Source organism: Brassica napus, chromosome A1 (assembly GCF_020379485.1).
Source record: "Brassica napus cultivar Da-Ae chromosome A1, Da-Ae, whole genome shotgun sequence".
NCBI lineage: Eukaryota > Viridiplantae > Streptophyta > Magnoliopsida > Brassicales > Brassicaceae > Brassica > Brassica napus.
In genome coordinates this window covers 9,100,170-9,116,746 of record NC_063434.1, presented here as the reverse complement: position 1 = coordinate 9,116,746, position 16,577 = coordinate 9,100,170, and the positions used below count along the sequence as shown (strand labels likewise).

The 16,577-nt window shown below is 31.1% G+C and overlaps 2 protein-coding genes and 1 long non-coding RNA gene across 3 annotated transcripts; 2 read left to right on the top strand and 1 right to left on the bottom strand.

Annotated features, from left to right (window-relative positions):
* The first annotated feature begins 169 nt into the window (after positions 1-169).
* Positions 170-3,832, top strand: LOC125579063. The gene is made up of 3 exons (XR_007317022.1): positions 170-308; positions 392-571; positions 643-3,832. It is a non-coding gene; the product is annotated as an uncharacterized LOC125579063 (long non-coding RNA).
* Positions 3,833-6,594: 2,762 nt separating this feature from the next.
* On the top strand, positions 6,595-8,301 carry LOC125585730. The gene is made up of 5 exons (XM_048755483.1): positions 6,595-6,836; positions 7,013-7,139; positions 7,214-7,501; positions 7,580-7,798; positions 7,990-8,301. Exons 1-5 carry the CDS (start codon positions 6,595-6,597, stop codon positions 8,299-8,301), a joined length of 1,188 nt encoding a protein of 395 aa, XP_048611440.1.
* A 3,478-nt stretch (positions 8,302-11,779) lies between these two features.
* Positions 11,780-15,494, bottom strand: LOC106375697 (glycosyl hydrolase 5 family protein-like). The gene is made up of 4 exons (XM_013815679.3): positions 14,833-15,494; positions 14,425-14,672; positions 13,509-14,032; positions 11,780-13,422 (listed from the first exon to the last, which is right to left on the bottom strand). The coding sequence occupies exons 1-4, from the start codon at positions 15,229-15,231 to the stop codon at positions 13,022-13,024; spliced, it is 1,572 nt and encodes a 523-aa protein (XP_013671133.2). The 5' UTR covers positions 15,232-15,494; the 3' UTR covers positions 11,780-13,021.
* Positions 15,495-16,577: the final 1,083 nt, after the last annotated feature.

Here is a 16,577-nt window from a genome sequence, read left to right as displayed (position 1 = left end):
ACGATCCTTCCAGATATATTGATTCAGATGATAACTAGAGAAGAGCTATAAACGTCTATTGTGATAAGGTGATATTCTTGGTCATTTTGTCAATCTACGTTTTGGAAGCGAAATTCCTATTTTTATTAATCTCTGAGGTGAACTATCTCTTTGGTTGAATTAAGTAGTTACAACCACAAAAGAGAAGAGTTCGACCCTGAATATGACAATGATGCTGAGCGGCTCTTGGCTGAGATGGAGTTCAAACCGAACGATACTCAAGAAGAAAAAAAGCTGAAGCTGCGTGTCTTGAGTATATTTTGGAAAAGGTACGAGTTTTAAGATTCCGAGGAGAAACATTCTCTTTTTTTGCCTTCCATGCTAATATGAGGTGAGTCTGATATATATGCAGGCTTGATGAGAGGAAACGTAGAAAGGAATTCATACTAGAAAGAAACCTGTTGTACCCAAATCCCTATGAGAACGGCGTTTAGACGTTTTCATGCGCTTTCATTCAAAAGAAGAGCATCAAGAGCTACTTAACAGTGTTGTGAGCGAGTACCGCCTGGTGAAACGGCTCAAAGATCTCAAGGTAAAGGACATTGCTACTCTCTCAAAAATGTGCGTTTTGGTTGCTTAGATTGACTCATTGTGTTGGAGCAGGAAGCTCAAATGGCAGGGTGTCGTTCGAATGCTGAGGCAGAGAGGTATCTGGGGAGGAGGACGAAGCGAGAGAACGAAAAAAGGGATGAACAGAGGGATAGAGAGCAGTCTTGTGCAAGCATCTTCAAGCTATCTGAATGATATGGACCTGATCGGGTTCACAGAGTCGCAACTGCTGTCTGTGAGAAAAAATTACCTAATAGTTCTTGGAACACACACTCAATCTGTTTTTTGTCGGACGTCTGTTTCGAAGGCCACATTAGCAACACATATTTCGATAAAGAGACTGATGCAATGGTATTTTTGTTCTACGAGTAAGTATCTAATGGTGAAACTTCATATTCATGTAGACTGGTCTCTAAAGACACTGGAAACACTTCCAGTACCTACATTGCTCAGGGGATACGCCGAGGTTGAGCTGTTGAGCATATCTGAGCTGAATGAGTTCATCATCACCGCCCAACCTCAGGTTGTAGCATAAATTTTTATATTTTAAAACTCTGCAAGTTTATACTCCGTATGTGATTCTAATAATTATGCAACATAGGAAATCAAATTCGTCTGTACTGGTGGTGCTACGTATCCTGTTCTAGGTGCACAAAGAAACTCCAAAGAACTGTGTCGTCCTTTACTTGCGTAAGCTGCAATAATACCAATGCTGTTTGCTCCAGTATTATGAACCACTTGCCTCTTTTATTCCTTTTAAATTTAATCTCATAAAAACCTAACACATCATTACCAACCCACAACCAACACGGTTTTCACACATTATATCTACTTTCACAGGTATCGTGTGGAGATGAGCAATGCTGATGACACTAATGAGGGTCTGTTTGTTGGTTTGACTAAACTACATAACGTGCGCGCTATGAAGCTGGTCATCTTATGATACGCATACATAGCATCGTGTAACATATTCCATAAATTATGTATTATGAACCTGCACCAGATACGTTCAACACCTTGGCTGGAGAGGGAGTTAATCCAGAGGATACCCAGCTACCGCCTTTTTATTGCGGTGGTAATACATACAGCTATCATCAACGAACTTGACTGTCTGCCACCCCCGACTTTGTTGCCGACGTAAGTTGAAACATATATTCCATTAACATTCCTTTGTAGAAAGAAATAGTGATTTTTCGGATTAACAGGAGGGTGACGATGGTAATGGAGTCTTCTAGGTTAAAGCTGGTGGTACTAATCGTGAGGATTCATCATCTGCTTCGAAGGTGGTCAAGAAGGCACGGAAGAAATAAGTGGAGTTGATATACTTAAAAAAAAAGGAGTTGATATACTTATCTATTTTGAATATTCAAGTCACTTTTTAATAAGGGGATAATGCTTCGGCATCGTTGTTGGTTTTATGTTTTGTCATCTTATTCTAGAGTTTGCTGTGTTTTGTTAAACCTATTATTAAAATGTCTTTTTGGGCTTTTGCAACAATTTCACCTCTCACTAAATAACTGCGGTTCCGGATGACAACTCCTCACATAGTCCATAATTAAATTTCAAATTGAACAAATAAATAATAAAAAATGTTCTACTCGATATAGTAGAGCATATAAGTAATATCTCTTCACTGTACACTGTATTTTCTTTATTTTTTTGGTCATCATCACAATGTATTTTCTTTGAAAATGTCCTTACAGATTGAAAATGTGTGTATATATATATAAATATTTATTAATTTTAAAATTTTAGAACAAATATCATACTTGAATTGAAATTTACAAAAAAATCAAACCATTAACATATATTTAAATATTTATAGTTTTTTTAAAAAATAATTTTAAGAAACAAACCTAATTTATTTAACCAATACTCTTTAAAATATCTCTTTCCGTGGACCAAAAATAGCGAAAGTTAATATTACTTTCTATAAATTATTTTAAAAGTATACTAAAAATAAAGATAACATTTATCTATAAAATATAACAAAAAGTAAATCCACGTAGCAATCCTTTCAAACCCAAAACATAATAGATAACAATTAACATTTCAAGTTTGAGTTAAACATCCAATAATAATAAAAAAAAAATAAAAAACAAACAGATAGAGACTCCATTCAAACTCTATAATATAAAACATTGTGAATAAGTTGAAACTAAGATATATTTGGTTCACAAAAGAGCTTATTGATATGAAATGGAAATAGCTTGAGAAACTTTATTATGCAAAAATGTAAAGAAAGGAAAAGACTTTAAATGTTTGTCACCAAGATGGAGAAGCTTGTGATTGATTCATAAAATGAGATTGATAGAGGGGCTGCTAGAACCGCAGCCAAAGTTGCATGCATTCTACATTTAATATATATATAGTTCTAAGAAACTCTAAACACATGGTTACCAAACACTTCATAACATATGGATTTTGGTGTGGGCTTTAATAACATAAGCTTCATAACCAAAATAAATAAATAAGTCCCCCTATAACCTTCTTAAACCAATCTAATCTAATCCAATCACCCATACTTTAGAAAAAAAACACTCATGTACATATCAATTCCATACAAAATCTTAACAAAAAAAAATGAATAATATAACAATGAATATACAAATGACAAAAGCAAGCAAAATTATTTTTATCACGTAAAATACAATTTAAAAAATACTCATGCATTTGAAATATTTAGTAAAAAATTAAATATCATTTTTTACATATCACAAAGTTATTTATTATAATAAAATTATCCTTTATTGTGTAAGAATATTAAAAACACTTGTGAATACATAAAAGTATATACAATATATATAGAGAGATATATCTCTTTTATTTAAAAATAATAATGATGTAAAATATTATTTTTGGATAACACAATATAAATTATTTTTATATAATGATAATTACCAAATAAAAAATCATTTTATTTACGATAATATATTAACAAATCTAATTATTTATTTAAGATATGAAGACTTTATAACACAATATAAATTATTTTAGACAATGATAATTATCAAATCAATAAAATTTTGTTTTAATATATTGTTAATTATATACTAACAAATCTATTTATTTACTAAGGATAGTAAATTTTTAGTTGCTTTAACTTTAAGTATGATAATTCAGAGGCAAAATTATCACTTTACAAATTATAATATAGATTATTTAAATAAATATAAATAAATTTTTTAAATAAAAATTTAATTACACCAAACAATCTGCGCGTAGCGCGGATAAAAGATCTAGTATTAATTAGCAGCAAACGACGGGGCAGCATGAGCTTGACACGTCAGCTTTTATACAAAGACTGGCACTAAACTCATGAAAATTCGTCTTTTTTTCTCACGCGCTCTTCATCGTGTGTGTGTGACAGTCTCTTGCACACTATACTTTTTGTTTGGTCCAATCAGAGTTTGTGGCGTGGTGATGAGTGGCTTTGAATTTGGGGTTGAATCTTTGACCAATGATATCTGGTGGTTTCATTTTATAAAACTTTTCCATCTCTTCATACATAAATAATTTGAGCAGTCATAAATAGAAAGTTTTGTGTTTGTCTAAATCATGTGTTATTTTACCATGTCAGAAATGTTTGTCTTCTTATACCAAGAAAGTAGTTCATGGCAAAGTTTTGAATTAGTTCGATCTTGATACAAACTATCATTAATAGAGTTAGATACTGAAGCTCAACAACGAGTTTTACACCATCGGCTAGACTAACAATAATAGAGTTTAGACGAGTCCAGTACTAGCATTTGGTACACGATTCAGAAGCAGCTGTTTCCAGGCCTTTACAAGTTTTGTTGGTTTATCTATGACAGGTTTAACGTTTAAGGTTTGAACTTCTTTCACCATGTCTGAATATTTTCTTTGTTTTTTTTTTCTTTTAAAGCTACTACTATTAATTAATAGGCCCAAGTTTTGTTGTTGATTCCGGCTCTTAATTTAGAAGACCGGTTTTGAACACCACGTTAACTATTCTATTACTATATACATTTTTTGGGTCACAAACTAGTCTATATACATATGTTAGCAAACAAACAATATTTTGTCTTTGTACTTTGTTTTTGTTGTTTTGCAGTGTTTTCAAACCCGGACCTAACTGGAAACCAGTCTGAGTTGGGCTAATAGCAAAATCCAGTTAAAGTTAAACTGGTTAAAAAATTGTATTAAACCGTTAAAACTCTGAAGCCCGACTATCCAATAAACCGACCTAATTCGGGTTCGTATGTAAAACAAAGTTTTGTTAATAAAATAAATTAATAATTAATTTTTCATTTTTTAAAGTAAAAATAAAGTTCGTAAAAATTAATAAAACAAAGCAGTAATTCTTTTTTTTATGTCTATGTAACTCACAAATCACAAGATTCCCAACCATATCTTCACGATGTCTACTTTTCAATCTGTTTAAATATTATTACATGATCACATGTGTTAAATACTTTAAAAATTCAAACATCAACATTCATGAAATTTCAAATTTTGTATTAAAACAAAGCATTATACTTACTCTTGCTTCTTAATGCCACTAGTAGAAATCTACCGCATAGCCACGGAAGTGCCACTACAGAACCGTGGCTTTAATAAAATAAGCCACGAAATTGCTACGCAAGGGCCACGAAAAGATATAGCCACGGTAAACGCAAAAAAAAAGCCACGAACTTGTCACGAAAATAAAACGTGGCTAAAAAAGCCACGGTACAGCAACGAATATAACGTGGAAGTTAAAATAGCCACGAACTAGCCACTTTAAAGCGTCGTGGCTATGTCTTGTTTTTTTGTGCCGACATCAAAACGCATGTGTTTTATGCAACAGTGTACATGGCCACGCTTTTTCATGGCTATGTCGTGGCTAAATTAACTTTTGCAGACCGAAACAGAGAAAGATTCGTTTGGAAGTGATATTTTTTTTAAAGTCACGAATTTTAAGTGGCTGTGGCGTGGCTATGTAAAATATGTGTTTAAGGTAGTAAGATATGTTTTAAGGTTGAAAAATAAGTTGCAAGGTTGTAAAATAAGTTGGAAGGTTGTGAAATATATTGTGAGATGTAAAATAAATGGTAAGGTTGTAAAATATATGGTTTAAAAAAATATTGTAAGGTTTTAAAATAGATTATAAGATTTTTGGAATATGTATGTAAGTTGTTGTGTGAGTATAAGGCTGAGGGAAAGGGTTTAGGGATTATAGTTTAGGTGTTAGGTGTTCGTGGTTTCGGGTTTTGAAATAAGCCACGCTTATTTCGTGGCTTTTTAGTGGCTATGTGAAAATTGGAAAAAACCAATTGGTTTGCCTCCAATGTATTTGGTTCTGGCTCCAATTATTTTTAGTTTTGCGGTTCATATTAAACAATAGCCACTACATTTTTGTGGCATTGTCGTGGCTAAGTTGAAATTTTGGTTTGCCAATTGGTTTGCCTCCAATTTATTCGGTTGTGGCTCCAATTATTTGACATTTTGTGGTTATTGCTAAAACCAAGCCACGATTTGCCACGCTGTTTTCGTGGCTCTGCTGAAAGAGTTTATATCGGTTTTCCTCTTGCTTCCAACACTTAGCACAGAAGAGAAACTGAAACTCTCTCTCGACTCGCGACTGACGAAACGCGTCGTCTTCTCCGGTTTCAAGTCTCCCATTCCAAGCGTCACCGTCTCCCATTCCAAGTGTCACTGTCTCCCGTCTCTCATTTCTCAAGGTAACCCCTTTCTCTCCTCCGCTAAATCAGAAATCTTAGGATCCCGAATCGATTAGATGATCTAGGGTTTCGATTTCTTCGCTTGTGTGTGTGTTTCGATTTCACATGCAATTTAAGGTTTCGATTTCGTTCCAATCTAGGGTTTCGATTTCGTTCCAAACTAGGGTTTCGATTAGGGGTTTTGTCTCTGTCTAGTTAGTGTTCTTGTGACCAAAAAATTGTTTAAATTTCTCATGTTCTTCTCTCTGTCTCTTTTATTTCGCTTTGTCTCTGTTTATATTTGTTTGTATACTAATGTTTCTTTGTCATTGGTTGTTAACAGATGAACTCACCAAGAGTACCTCCTCCTATGCCTCCTGGTGCTACTGGACCGGCTTCTATGCCTCCTGGTGCTACTGGACCTGCTTCTATGCCTCCTGGTGCTACTGGACCGGCTTCGAACCGTGCTGCTTCCTCTTCTCGTTCCAATAGCTACCCGCAGATGACTCTCAATGCCATGCTCAATTCACCTGCTAGGCTAGCACAGCCTCATCTCCATCCAGATAAAATCAATGGAGCTTTATGGTAAGATTACATTTGGTCTCCATCTCTTTCTTAGACTAAAATAGTTTCTGTTAATTGTTTTATGGCTGTGATTGCTTAGGATAGTTTCTGTTTAGGATTGTTAGCGATGATTGTTTATTTTTTTAGGATTTTTTGTGATGTATTGTTTCTGTTACTGATGTTGGTTATCGATTTAGGTTTGGTATTGACCCATGTGTCAACTCTTTCATTCGGGCAACTTGGCAAGCATACTACATGGGGCCTTGGAAGAGTTGGAGGACGGTTCCTGATGAAAGGAGGGAATCATGGTGGAAAACCTTTGTGGTAAGTGACTAGTATACATTGTATATGCTGTTAACATGTTTTAAAATCGCTAACTGTTTTTCTTTCTTTTGTAGCAAAATTTCTATCGGGACCCTGAGTTTAATGACTTAGTCTACGGTCTTTGGAAGAAAGAAACGTGGACAACCATTGGTGAAAGGATAAGCAAGAAGAAGAGGCAACGTAAGAAGCCAAAGTACATCAATGAAGCTGACTGGACTCTCCTGTTAGAGTATTGGGCGACCGAGGCAGCTAAAAAGAAGAGCAAGAAGGCTGCAAAATCTCGCAAGTCTGATCCTGTGGGTAAAGGCTGCCACAAGCATAATGCAGGACCTCGGTCTTTTGCAAGGATTGAGTATAACATGGTATCTTTCCATGTCTATACTCTTAATAATGTTCTTTTTTTTCTTCTAATCTACTGTAATTATTTTCCTTTTTTGCAGATGGTGGCTTCTGGTACTAATGAGAGGCCATCATTCACCGACCTAGTTAGGGCGACACACACCAGACCAGATGGAACTTTTGTGGACTACCGTGCTGAAGAGTTGGTTACTCAAGCCGAGATGGAAGCCACACAACTCTCTAACACTGACGGATCACCCGGGAGTCCAAGTGCATCATCTACTCCTTCTCGCCTCAAGATAAACAAAGCTTATCTAAAGGTATCTTTCATACACTAGGTTTCAGTTGTTTTATGTTCTGATTTGTATGTGGATTTGGATGACTTAGAGCTGCTTAAGAATGTGGTTGGTTATTTGCGGGTAGAATTAGATATGACTTAGAGCTTAGCATGTTCTGTTTATTTACAGTGAAGAAAGCTTTTATTAAAATTTTTTTCTGTTATGTTCAACAGAATGCTAAGGGTAAGAGGGGGCATGTTTATGGACTCGGCAGTGCCCAATACAGGGAGCACGCACCTTCTTCACGCGTCCCTAATGGTCTTGCGCGCAACCTGGAGCTGGAGATGCGGGTGGGAGGTCTTGAGACAAGCCTCCAAAGTGTGAGGGAGGACGTGTCTGAGGTGAAGCAGGATGTGTCCGAGATGAAGCAGGAGTTTGCATCAACAAGAGATGCAATCAATCAGCTCCTCCAAATGCTTCGTCCCCCACAAGCACCTACTGAACAGACTTATGCTCAGCCCCAAGTCCCAACTCCTCAGCCCTAAGTAGGTTCATGTCTTCTCTTTTGTAACAAAGCTCATCAAACTCTAGCTCATCTTTTGTAGAGTCTTCTTAGACTCTTTAAAACTCTTCTTCCTTGTATAATTATCTACGTTTGTGTAATATTGAACCTACTCTTTTATATATATATGCAATTTCTGTTTTAATTATATGTGCAATGTTTTAATATTTGAATGAAAATATAAATTTTTGAATTTGGCAAATTAAAACAAATCAAAGAGGAAATTCATTTACAAAAATGGTTATTAACGTGGCTAACCAATACCACGTTGATAAAAAAAAAAATCGTGGCTTTTTAAAGCCACGAATACATAGTGGCAAAACCGTGGTAACACAGCCACTTTAAATAAGTTGTAAAACCGTGGCTATTATATCCACTAAAAGTAGCAACGCTAAAGGAGTTATTAGCGTGGCTATTTAAGCCACGAAAAGAAGCGTGGGAAAAGCGTGGCTAATAGCCACGAAAAGCCACATTTTAGTTCCAGCCACGAGGCTATAGCCACAGTAATTCTCCTTTCCAAAACCGTGGCTCTTTTCTCCCAAGCCACGAATTTCTCCTCTATAGCCACAGAGTTGTAGTGGCTATGCGGTAGTTTTTTACGAGTGTGCACGAGTAAAGAAAAACTTAGTTTGCATGATTTTTTTAAAGGTGAAGAAGATTTATGATCTGGAGAATGAAGTTTAAATTTCATATTGATTTTAGATTTGAACTATTAAATTATCTTATAAATTCTTGTTACATTTTAACTTTTTTGTTTTTTGATGTTTTTATAAAACATTTTGGTTACTGAAACATTTTATTTGATATTATTTTTTAAAAAGAATAAGTATATTACTTACAACATATCATTAAAAAGAATACCTATCTTATATATTAAAACAGAAGTCATGACTTCTTTTCATGTGTGATTTTTTTAGTTTGGACCATTTCTAGAAAATATCATATTTAACATAAATTCATTATTATATCTTTTAATATCTTTATATTTTTATTTGAAATACAAATGAAAATATTTAAAATTTTCTAACAAAATCTTTTGAAAATCTTCTTAGAATCTTTTTAAATTTACTTTCAAAAATTAGTTAGTTTTAATTTAAATTATCATAAAATATAATTATAAATTAATATTGAATATAGTTTTGGTTTATAAACGAAAATTTAAATAAAATGAAATTAATTAATTTCACAAATACATTTACTAATTATTTTAAAAGAGTTTGTTAGAAATAAATATTTATTTTAATTTTAATTTTTTTTCAAATTTGTTTTCTAATAAAATAAAAATCATGATTTTTTGATGAGTGATATTTTTATTTGGACCATCATTTAAATTTTATATTAAATGTATATCACTAATGCTAATATACATAATATTTTTAACTACTTTGTCTTTAATCATAACTAGATTTCCACCCGCACAACCGTGCGGGTATATATTTTCACATTTATATATATAGATATTTGTTTTACATAATTATTATATATTTTTAATGTTACTCACATATTTAAATGTTTGTATAATTATGACAAATATAATAATTTTATAGTTTTCATATTGTAAATTAAAATCATCACATATATATGTTGCTTATTATATATTTGTCTTATTGAATTTGCGTTTGATTACTAAACTAAAATTTTTAATGCATGAAACAACATATATGAAAACAATTTTGTATTTAATTTATTATAATCATGATCCATAATTCAAATCGCTAGATTTTTTTAGTATTTTTTAATGTTTATTAATTTTATATAATAAATTACTGTATATTAAAAAGTTTAAGATAAGTTAAATTTTTATACATGTATTATATAGTTTACTAATATAACCCGTTCTACCAACATATTATATTTTTAGCATAGATATTTTATATTTATAAAAATAAAATATGTTAACTTATCAATTTAAAATAATTTTTATCATATTTTGTTCAATATAACACTTTTATTTTAAAATGATAGATATTATTATAAAATTGATAAAATATGATATAATTTTATTCTTTTAGTAACATTTCATTACTAATTACAAAATTAGTTGAAAATATTTATATTCAATTTATGACAATTAAGATCTTATTATAATCTTTTTCAAGAGATTTGTTAGATTTTTTTAAATTAAAAGATATAAAAGATATTATGATTAAAGTAGATAAAATATTATGTATATTAGCATTAGTGATATACATTTAATATAAAATTTAAATGATGGTCCAAATAAAAATATCACTCATAAAAAAATCATGATTTTTATTTTATTAGAAAACAAATTTGAAAAAATTAAAATAAAAATAAATATTTATTTCTAACAAAATCTTTAAAAATTATTAGTAAATGTATTTGTGAAATTAATTAATTAATTTCATTTTATTTAAATTTTCGTTTATAAACCAAAACTATATTCAATTTTAATTTCTAATTATATTTTATGATAATTTAAATTAAAACTAACTAATTTTTTAAAGTATATTTAAAAAGATTCTAAGAAGATTTTAAAAAGATTTTGTTAGAACATTTTAAATATATTCATTTGTATTTCAAATAAAAAGATAAAGATATTAAAAGATATAATAATGAACTTATGTAAAATATGATATTTTTTAGGAATGGTCCAAACTAAAAAAATCACACATGAAAAGAAGTCATGACTTATGTTTTAATATATAAGATATCTTTTATATCTTTTAATTTTTTTTTTAAAAAAATTAAAATTCTAACAAATCTCTTGAAAAAGATTATAATAAGATCTTAATTGTCATAAGTTGAATATAAATTGAATATAAATATTTTCAACTAATTTTGTAATTAGTAATGAAATGTTACTAAAAGAATAAAATTATATCCTATTTTATCAATTTTATAATAATATCAATCATTTTAAAATAAAAATGTTATATTGAACAAAATATGGTAAAATTATTTTAAATTGATAAGTTAACATATTTTATTTTCATAAATATAAAATATTTATGCTAAAAATATAATATGTTGGTAGAACGGGTTAATATTAGTAAACTATATAATACATGTATAAAAATTTAACTTATTTTAAACTTTTTAATATACAGTAATTTATTATATAAAATTAATAAACATTAAAAAATTACCAAAAAAATCTAGCGATTTGAATTACTGATCATGATTATAATAAATTAAATACAAAATTGTTTTCATATATGTTGTTTCATGCATTAGAAATTTTGGTTTAGTAATCAAACGCAAATTCAATAAGATAAATATATAATAAGCAACATATATATGTGATGATTTTAGTTTACAGCATGAAAACTATAAAATTATTATATTTGGTATAATTATACAAATATTTAAATATGTGAGTAACATTAAAAATATATAATAATTATGTAAAACAAATATCTATATATATAAATGTGAAAATATATACCCGCACGGTTGTGCGGGTGGAAATCTAGTATTATTTACAACATATCAATAAACTGAATTTGGTTGAACCAAATTGAACCGGTTGAACCATATTGATCCATGACCTAAAACTTTTCATGTTCACTTGCAGGTCCGGTTTAAAAAACATTGGTTGTTAGAATTCCATTTCGGATTATATAATCTACTTTATTAAAACAAAAGTGCACATTAAAAATACCTTTAGAGTTGCACAATATTTACAACCCAATGCCACTGAAAATTTAATTAACTTATCGTTAAAAAATTCTTGTATTTTCCAGCTATTAACTGTTTTCCTAAAATGATCAATCCTATCTAAAACGACGATAGCTCCTCCACGTAGAAAATTATTTCCTTTACCATCACATAATTTCTCTTCCAATATCAACAATAAAGCATAGTTTATATGTCAATAATATTTTCTTTTACTTTATTTAACCTGAATCAACAGAAAAGTTATGTAAATTTTATAAATGATTCAACACCTTAGAAGATATGAGCTCATGCTTGGATTGATTTCAATAAGGTCTTACTTCTATATCTCAAAGTGAGAAACTTATTATATGCTAATTCATATGTACTATCATTGCTTTTTTATATAAATTCCCCTCCCAAAATATTATATTTTTAATTTATTTGTGTGGGAATTTGGAAGATCACAACTCAATTACACCTACAATTTTGGGAACAATCACAAATTCTCGAATAATCACAAAATCTTAGCCTTTATCGATTTCAAACAGAAGTACGTACAAAATGTTAATTGGATCCCAAAGTCAAGCATAAAAAAACTAGCAAATCTTAGTCTTTCCTATTTCTTTGGTTCAAATCAAAACATACCATAAACAAACCATATTTCTTTTTATCTTTTTTTTTCAATTTTGTGTTATCAAATGGACGTTTGCTTTTTTATTTATAAATTCATGACTATTAGAAAAATTATGTTACAGCAATATTTGTATTAAAAAATTTCAGCATTTGTATAGTAAATTATATAAAATATATAATGGTGTAAAAACATTTAATTACATTACGAAAACAAATAAAAAAATATATGTGCGGATCCACCTCTAGTTTAGGTTTTATAGCAGTAGTACAGATGGAGATGACATTTTTTCCCATCGTCATAAATAGTAATAGTATACGCTAACTTGATTTCTTTGGTTTCCTTATGATTTCTGTCCAATCACGATTTTTTTATTAAAAATTTTAATGATTAACATGTTTGACCGTAAAATTATTACAAATACATTTTATCAGAATAAAATATATAGAATTTAAAGAACTTTGAACCACTGGCTCGCTGGATCACACGAAGCATCCTTAGTCAAACACTTGCAAGGGTTAGCGACAATGCTGTTGTCACGTTCATCCACATCAAGACATAGTAACAAGCCATTACTTGTCTTAAACGACAAATGCATCTTAGTAGCTGAGATTTGTCCCAACTTAGAGCACTTAGTGCCAACTCCAAGCTTCACCTTTTGTCCAGCAACATCTGGAGTTTCAACGCACATTTTATTGATCCAGAGAATGCCTTCCTTGGGATTAAAGGTCGATGACTCGGATTTAGTGCATAGTTCAAGTCGAAGTGTGGGTACATTGCCTGAGTGGTTATTGGTGACACATAGGCCAGTATGTGGGTGCAAAATAAGTTTTTTCTCTTGTAAACCGGGTCCTGCACACACACATATATATGTTAGAAGATTGAATCCTAAATATTTTTGTATAGTTTTATATCTTATTAAAAAAAAAGAATCTGACCTCTAAATGGATGTTGAATTCCGGAGAGTTTCTGCAAGTAAGTAGAGTTTCTGACGTTTTTCCAAGTAGCATCCAAAACACCATAAGTCTCAACCATATGTTTTGTACCGGTTCTCAAATAATAATCTCCGGTTAATGCCCAAACCGCCCAATCCAAATCCTTCTCAGCGGCCCAAGCCACCAAACAATTCATATACCGGTTTCCGCTGACGTCAACGCCTCTCTCGTCGGTCCCAAACTCACTCAAAATCAAAGGAAAGCCTCTGTCGAGCAAGAATCCTCCATTATGATTGACTTCCCCGATGATTTTGGCGCAAATATCGTTGGAGTTGTGTTTTACCCACGCGCCTCCCTCGTGGGAGAAGCTGTACCAATGCTGCTCGAAGACGAGTTTATCGGTGAAGCTGACGTTGAAGAAGCGGTCACGGAGGAAAGAGAGGTTTGTGTCGAAGTCTATGCCGGAGAGGATAACTAGTACTTCAGGGTTTGCGGCGTGCACTGCTTCTGCTCCTTTTGGCATGAACCTTCACGTAAACCATTAACAGTTTAATTTGCATGCATGTACTTATTTTCTTATATACCTGAAATTTTTGACAATGAAGGTGAACCCTTGTTTATACGTACATAATTTTATGAGTTTTCAAACCAAATAGTGAATGTATAGCCAAAAATAAAATAAAACTTTAAAACAATAATACAAATGAAAGAAAAAAGTTGATACAAAAGGTGAATCCAAACATTTTACGTAAATGCGCGTGGACATATGTTAATCTTATATATATATATGTATAGATTTTTAGTAATAATCATGAATATATTCACAAAAATGGTAATTTCTAATAATTTCCATGTTGAAATTTCTTGGTTATATTCGAAATGAAATACACATTAATTGGTGATGATTTGAAATGCGTACCTAAACCATAGGTCAGGGTAATCTCTAGTACCACGTGGCTCGTTCCTAAGGCTCATGCCAATGACATTAGTGACATTGCGGAAAAGAGTAGCCATTTTGCCCAAGCCCTTGGCCCAAATGACGGGATCAAAGTTAGGGTAGCCGAAGAAAGCGTCGAGGTCGTTGTCGCTGCAACACCAGCCTGGATATGTCAAGTGGTTGTCTAGTATCACCATCAATCCGTTTTGTCCAAGGTTCGATACCACTTCCTGGTTACAGAATAAAATTAACACAAACATATTTATATTGAGAGAGAGAGAGAGAGAGATTCCATTAAAATTAGTACATTTCTTTCGTTTGGTCAATTTTGGTTAGTTTTTGTTATTGGATTGACTAGCTAGACCAATGCTATAGCATTAAATATGTTACCTGGAATGCATTGAATATGGGAAGATTAAGGATTTTGGGATTGTGAATTTGAATCCCAAGAGCATCATCAAACAAGTTCAAGCTTTCAAAAGACTGCTTGACCGTGATTTTACGAGCCAATGTGTCATTAGTCATCAAATCAAGAGGCCAAGTGAGTCTAACACAGTTAAATCCCATTGAAACAATCTTCTTGGAGATGGAGTCTAATGGTTGTTTGCTTAGCCCTTCAGCCACAGCGGGCTGGAGATGAGCTGGCCAGTTCACACAGGCTAGCTTTACCCTTTGGCCTTTCTCGTCCACGATCCATCGAGTTTTTGTGGAGAGCGGAAAGCTTGTGGATAGAATTGGAATCCAAGTAATGAACAATAAGAAGATACACAAACATATAGATCTTGCCATTTTGTTTTATGTATGTTTCTTTTGTTTTTGATTATGATTATTTTGAATTTCATTCGCAATTTATATATGAAAGAAGTTGATTTAGTTTCTGATTGCTGGCAGATTATAAGTGTTTATGGTTAGAGGTTAAATTTTTCCAGCCAAAGAAAGCAACTGAAGATAAAACAATAGTTTTAACTGTAAGAAAAAAACAGCAATGGACGGATCATGATGTTAACAGATTCTGAGCTGTAAATTTTCCTTTAAAATTTAAAAGACTTTAATATAATACATTATTAGAACATTATTATAACAGTAAAATTTTGTTTCTTTACTTATCTACATTAATTTGTACCAATTATAAAATAGAAATGTAAAATAATCGGGTTTTGCGAATGGATAAAAGTTCAGTCTAGTCTATTTTACTATTTTTATCTTAATTTCAATCGGTGACAAATTATGTAGCCAAACACATATTCAAAGACATAGTTTATGTGAACAAAATAATTACTTAACTCAAAATAATAAAATGTATTACATATATATATTGTCACTTAATTTTCCACACAATATAACTATTTTACTAAATAAAATGGGTAAAATTTATAAATGAGCCAGTTCATCTCTATTCAAGTTTATATAATATTATTACATGATCAGATGTGTTAAAGACTTTAATAATTCAAACATCAACATTCATGAAATTCCAAATTTTGTAAAACCAAAGCATTATACTTATTCTTGCTTCTTAATGCACGAGTAAATAAAAACTTAGTTTACATGATTTGTTTTAAAGGTGAAGAAGAATTATGATCTGGAGAATGAAGTTTAAATGTGTGTTTCATATTAATTTTAGATTTGAACTATTAAATTATTTTAAAAATTCTTGTTACATTTTAAGTTTGTTTTTTTTGAAGTTTTTAAAACATTTTGGTTACTGAAATATTTTATTTGATATGATGTTTTGTAAAGAATAAGTATATTACTTACAACATATCATTAAAAATAATACCTATATTATTTACAACATATCTATAAATTTAATTTGGTTGAACCGAATTGAACCGGTCGAACCATATTGGTCCATGACCCAAAAAATTTCCGGTTCACTTGCAGGTCCGGTTTTAAAAACATTGGTTTTTAAAATTCCATTTCGGATTATATGTGAATCTACTTTATTAAAACAAAAGTACACACAAAGAATAGCCCTTAGAGTTATATAATGCCACTGAAAATTTAATTAAGTTATCGTTAAAAATTCTTGTCTTTTTCAGCTATTAACTGTTTTCCTAAAATGATCATTCTTACCTAAAACGACGATAACTCCTCCACGTAGAAAATTATTTCATTTACCGTTCTCTTCCAAT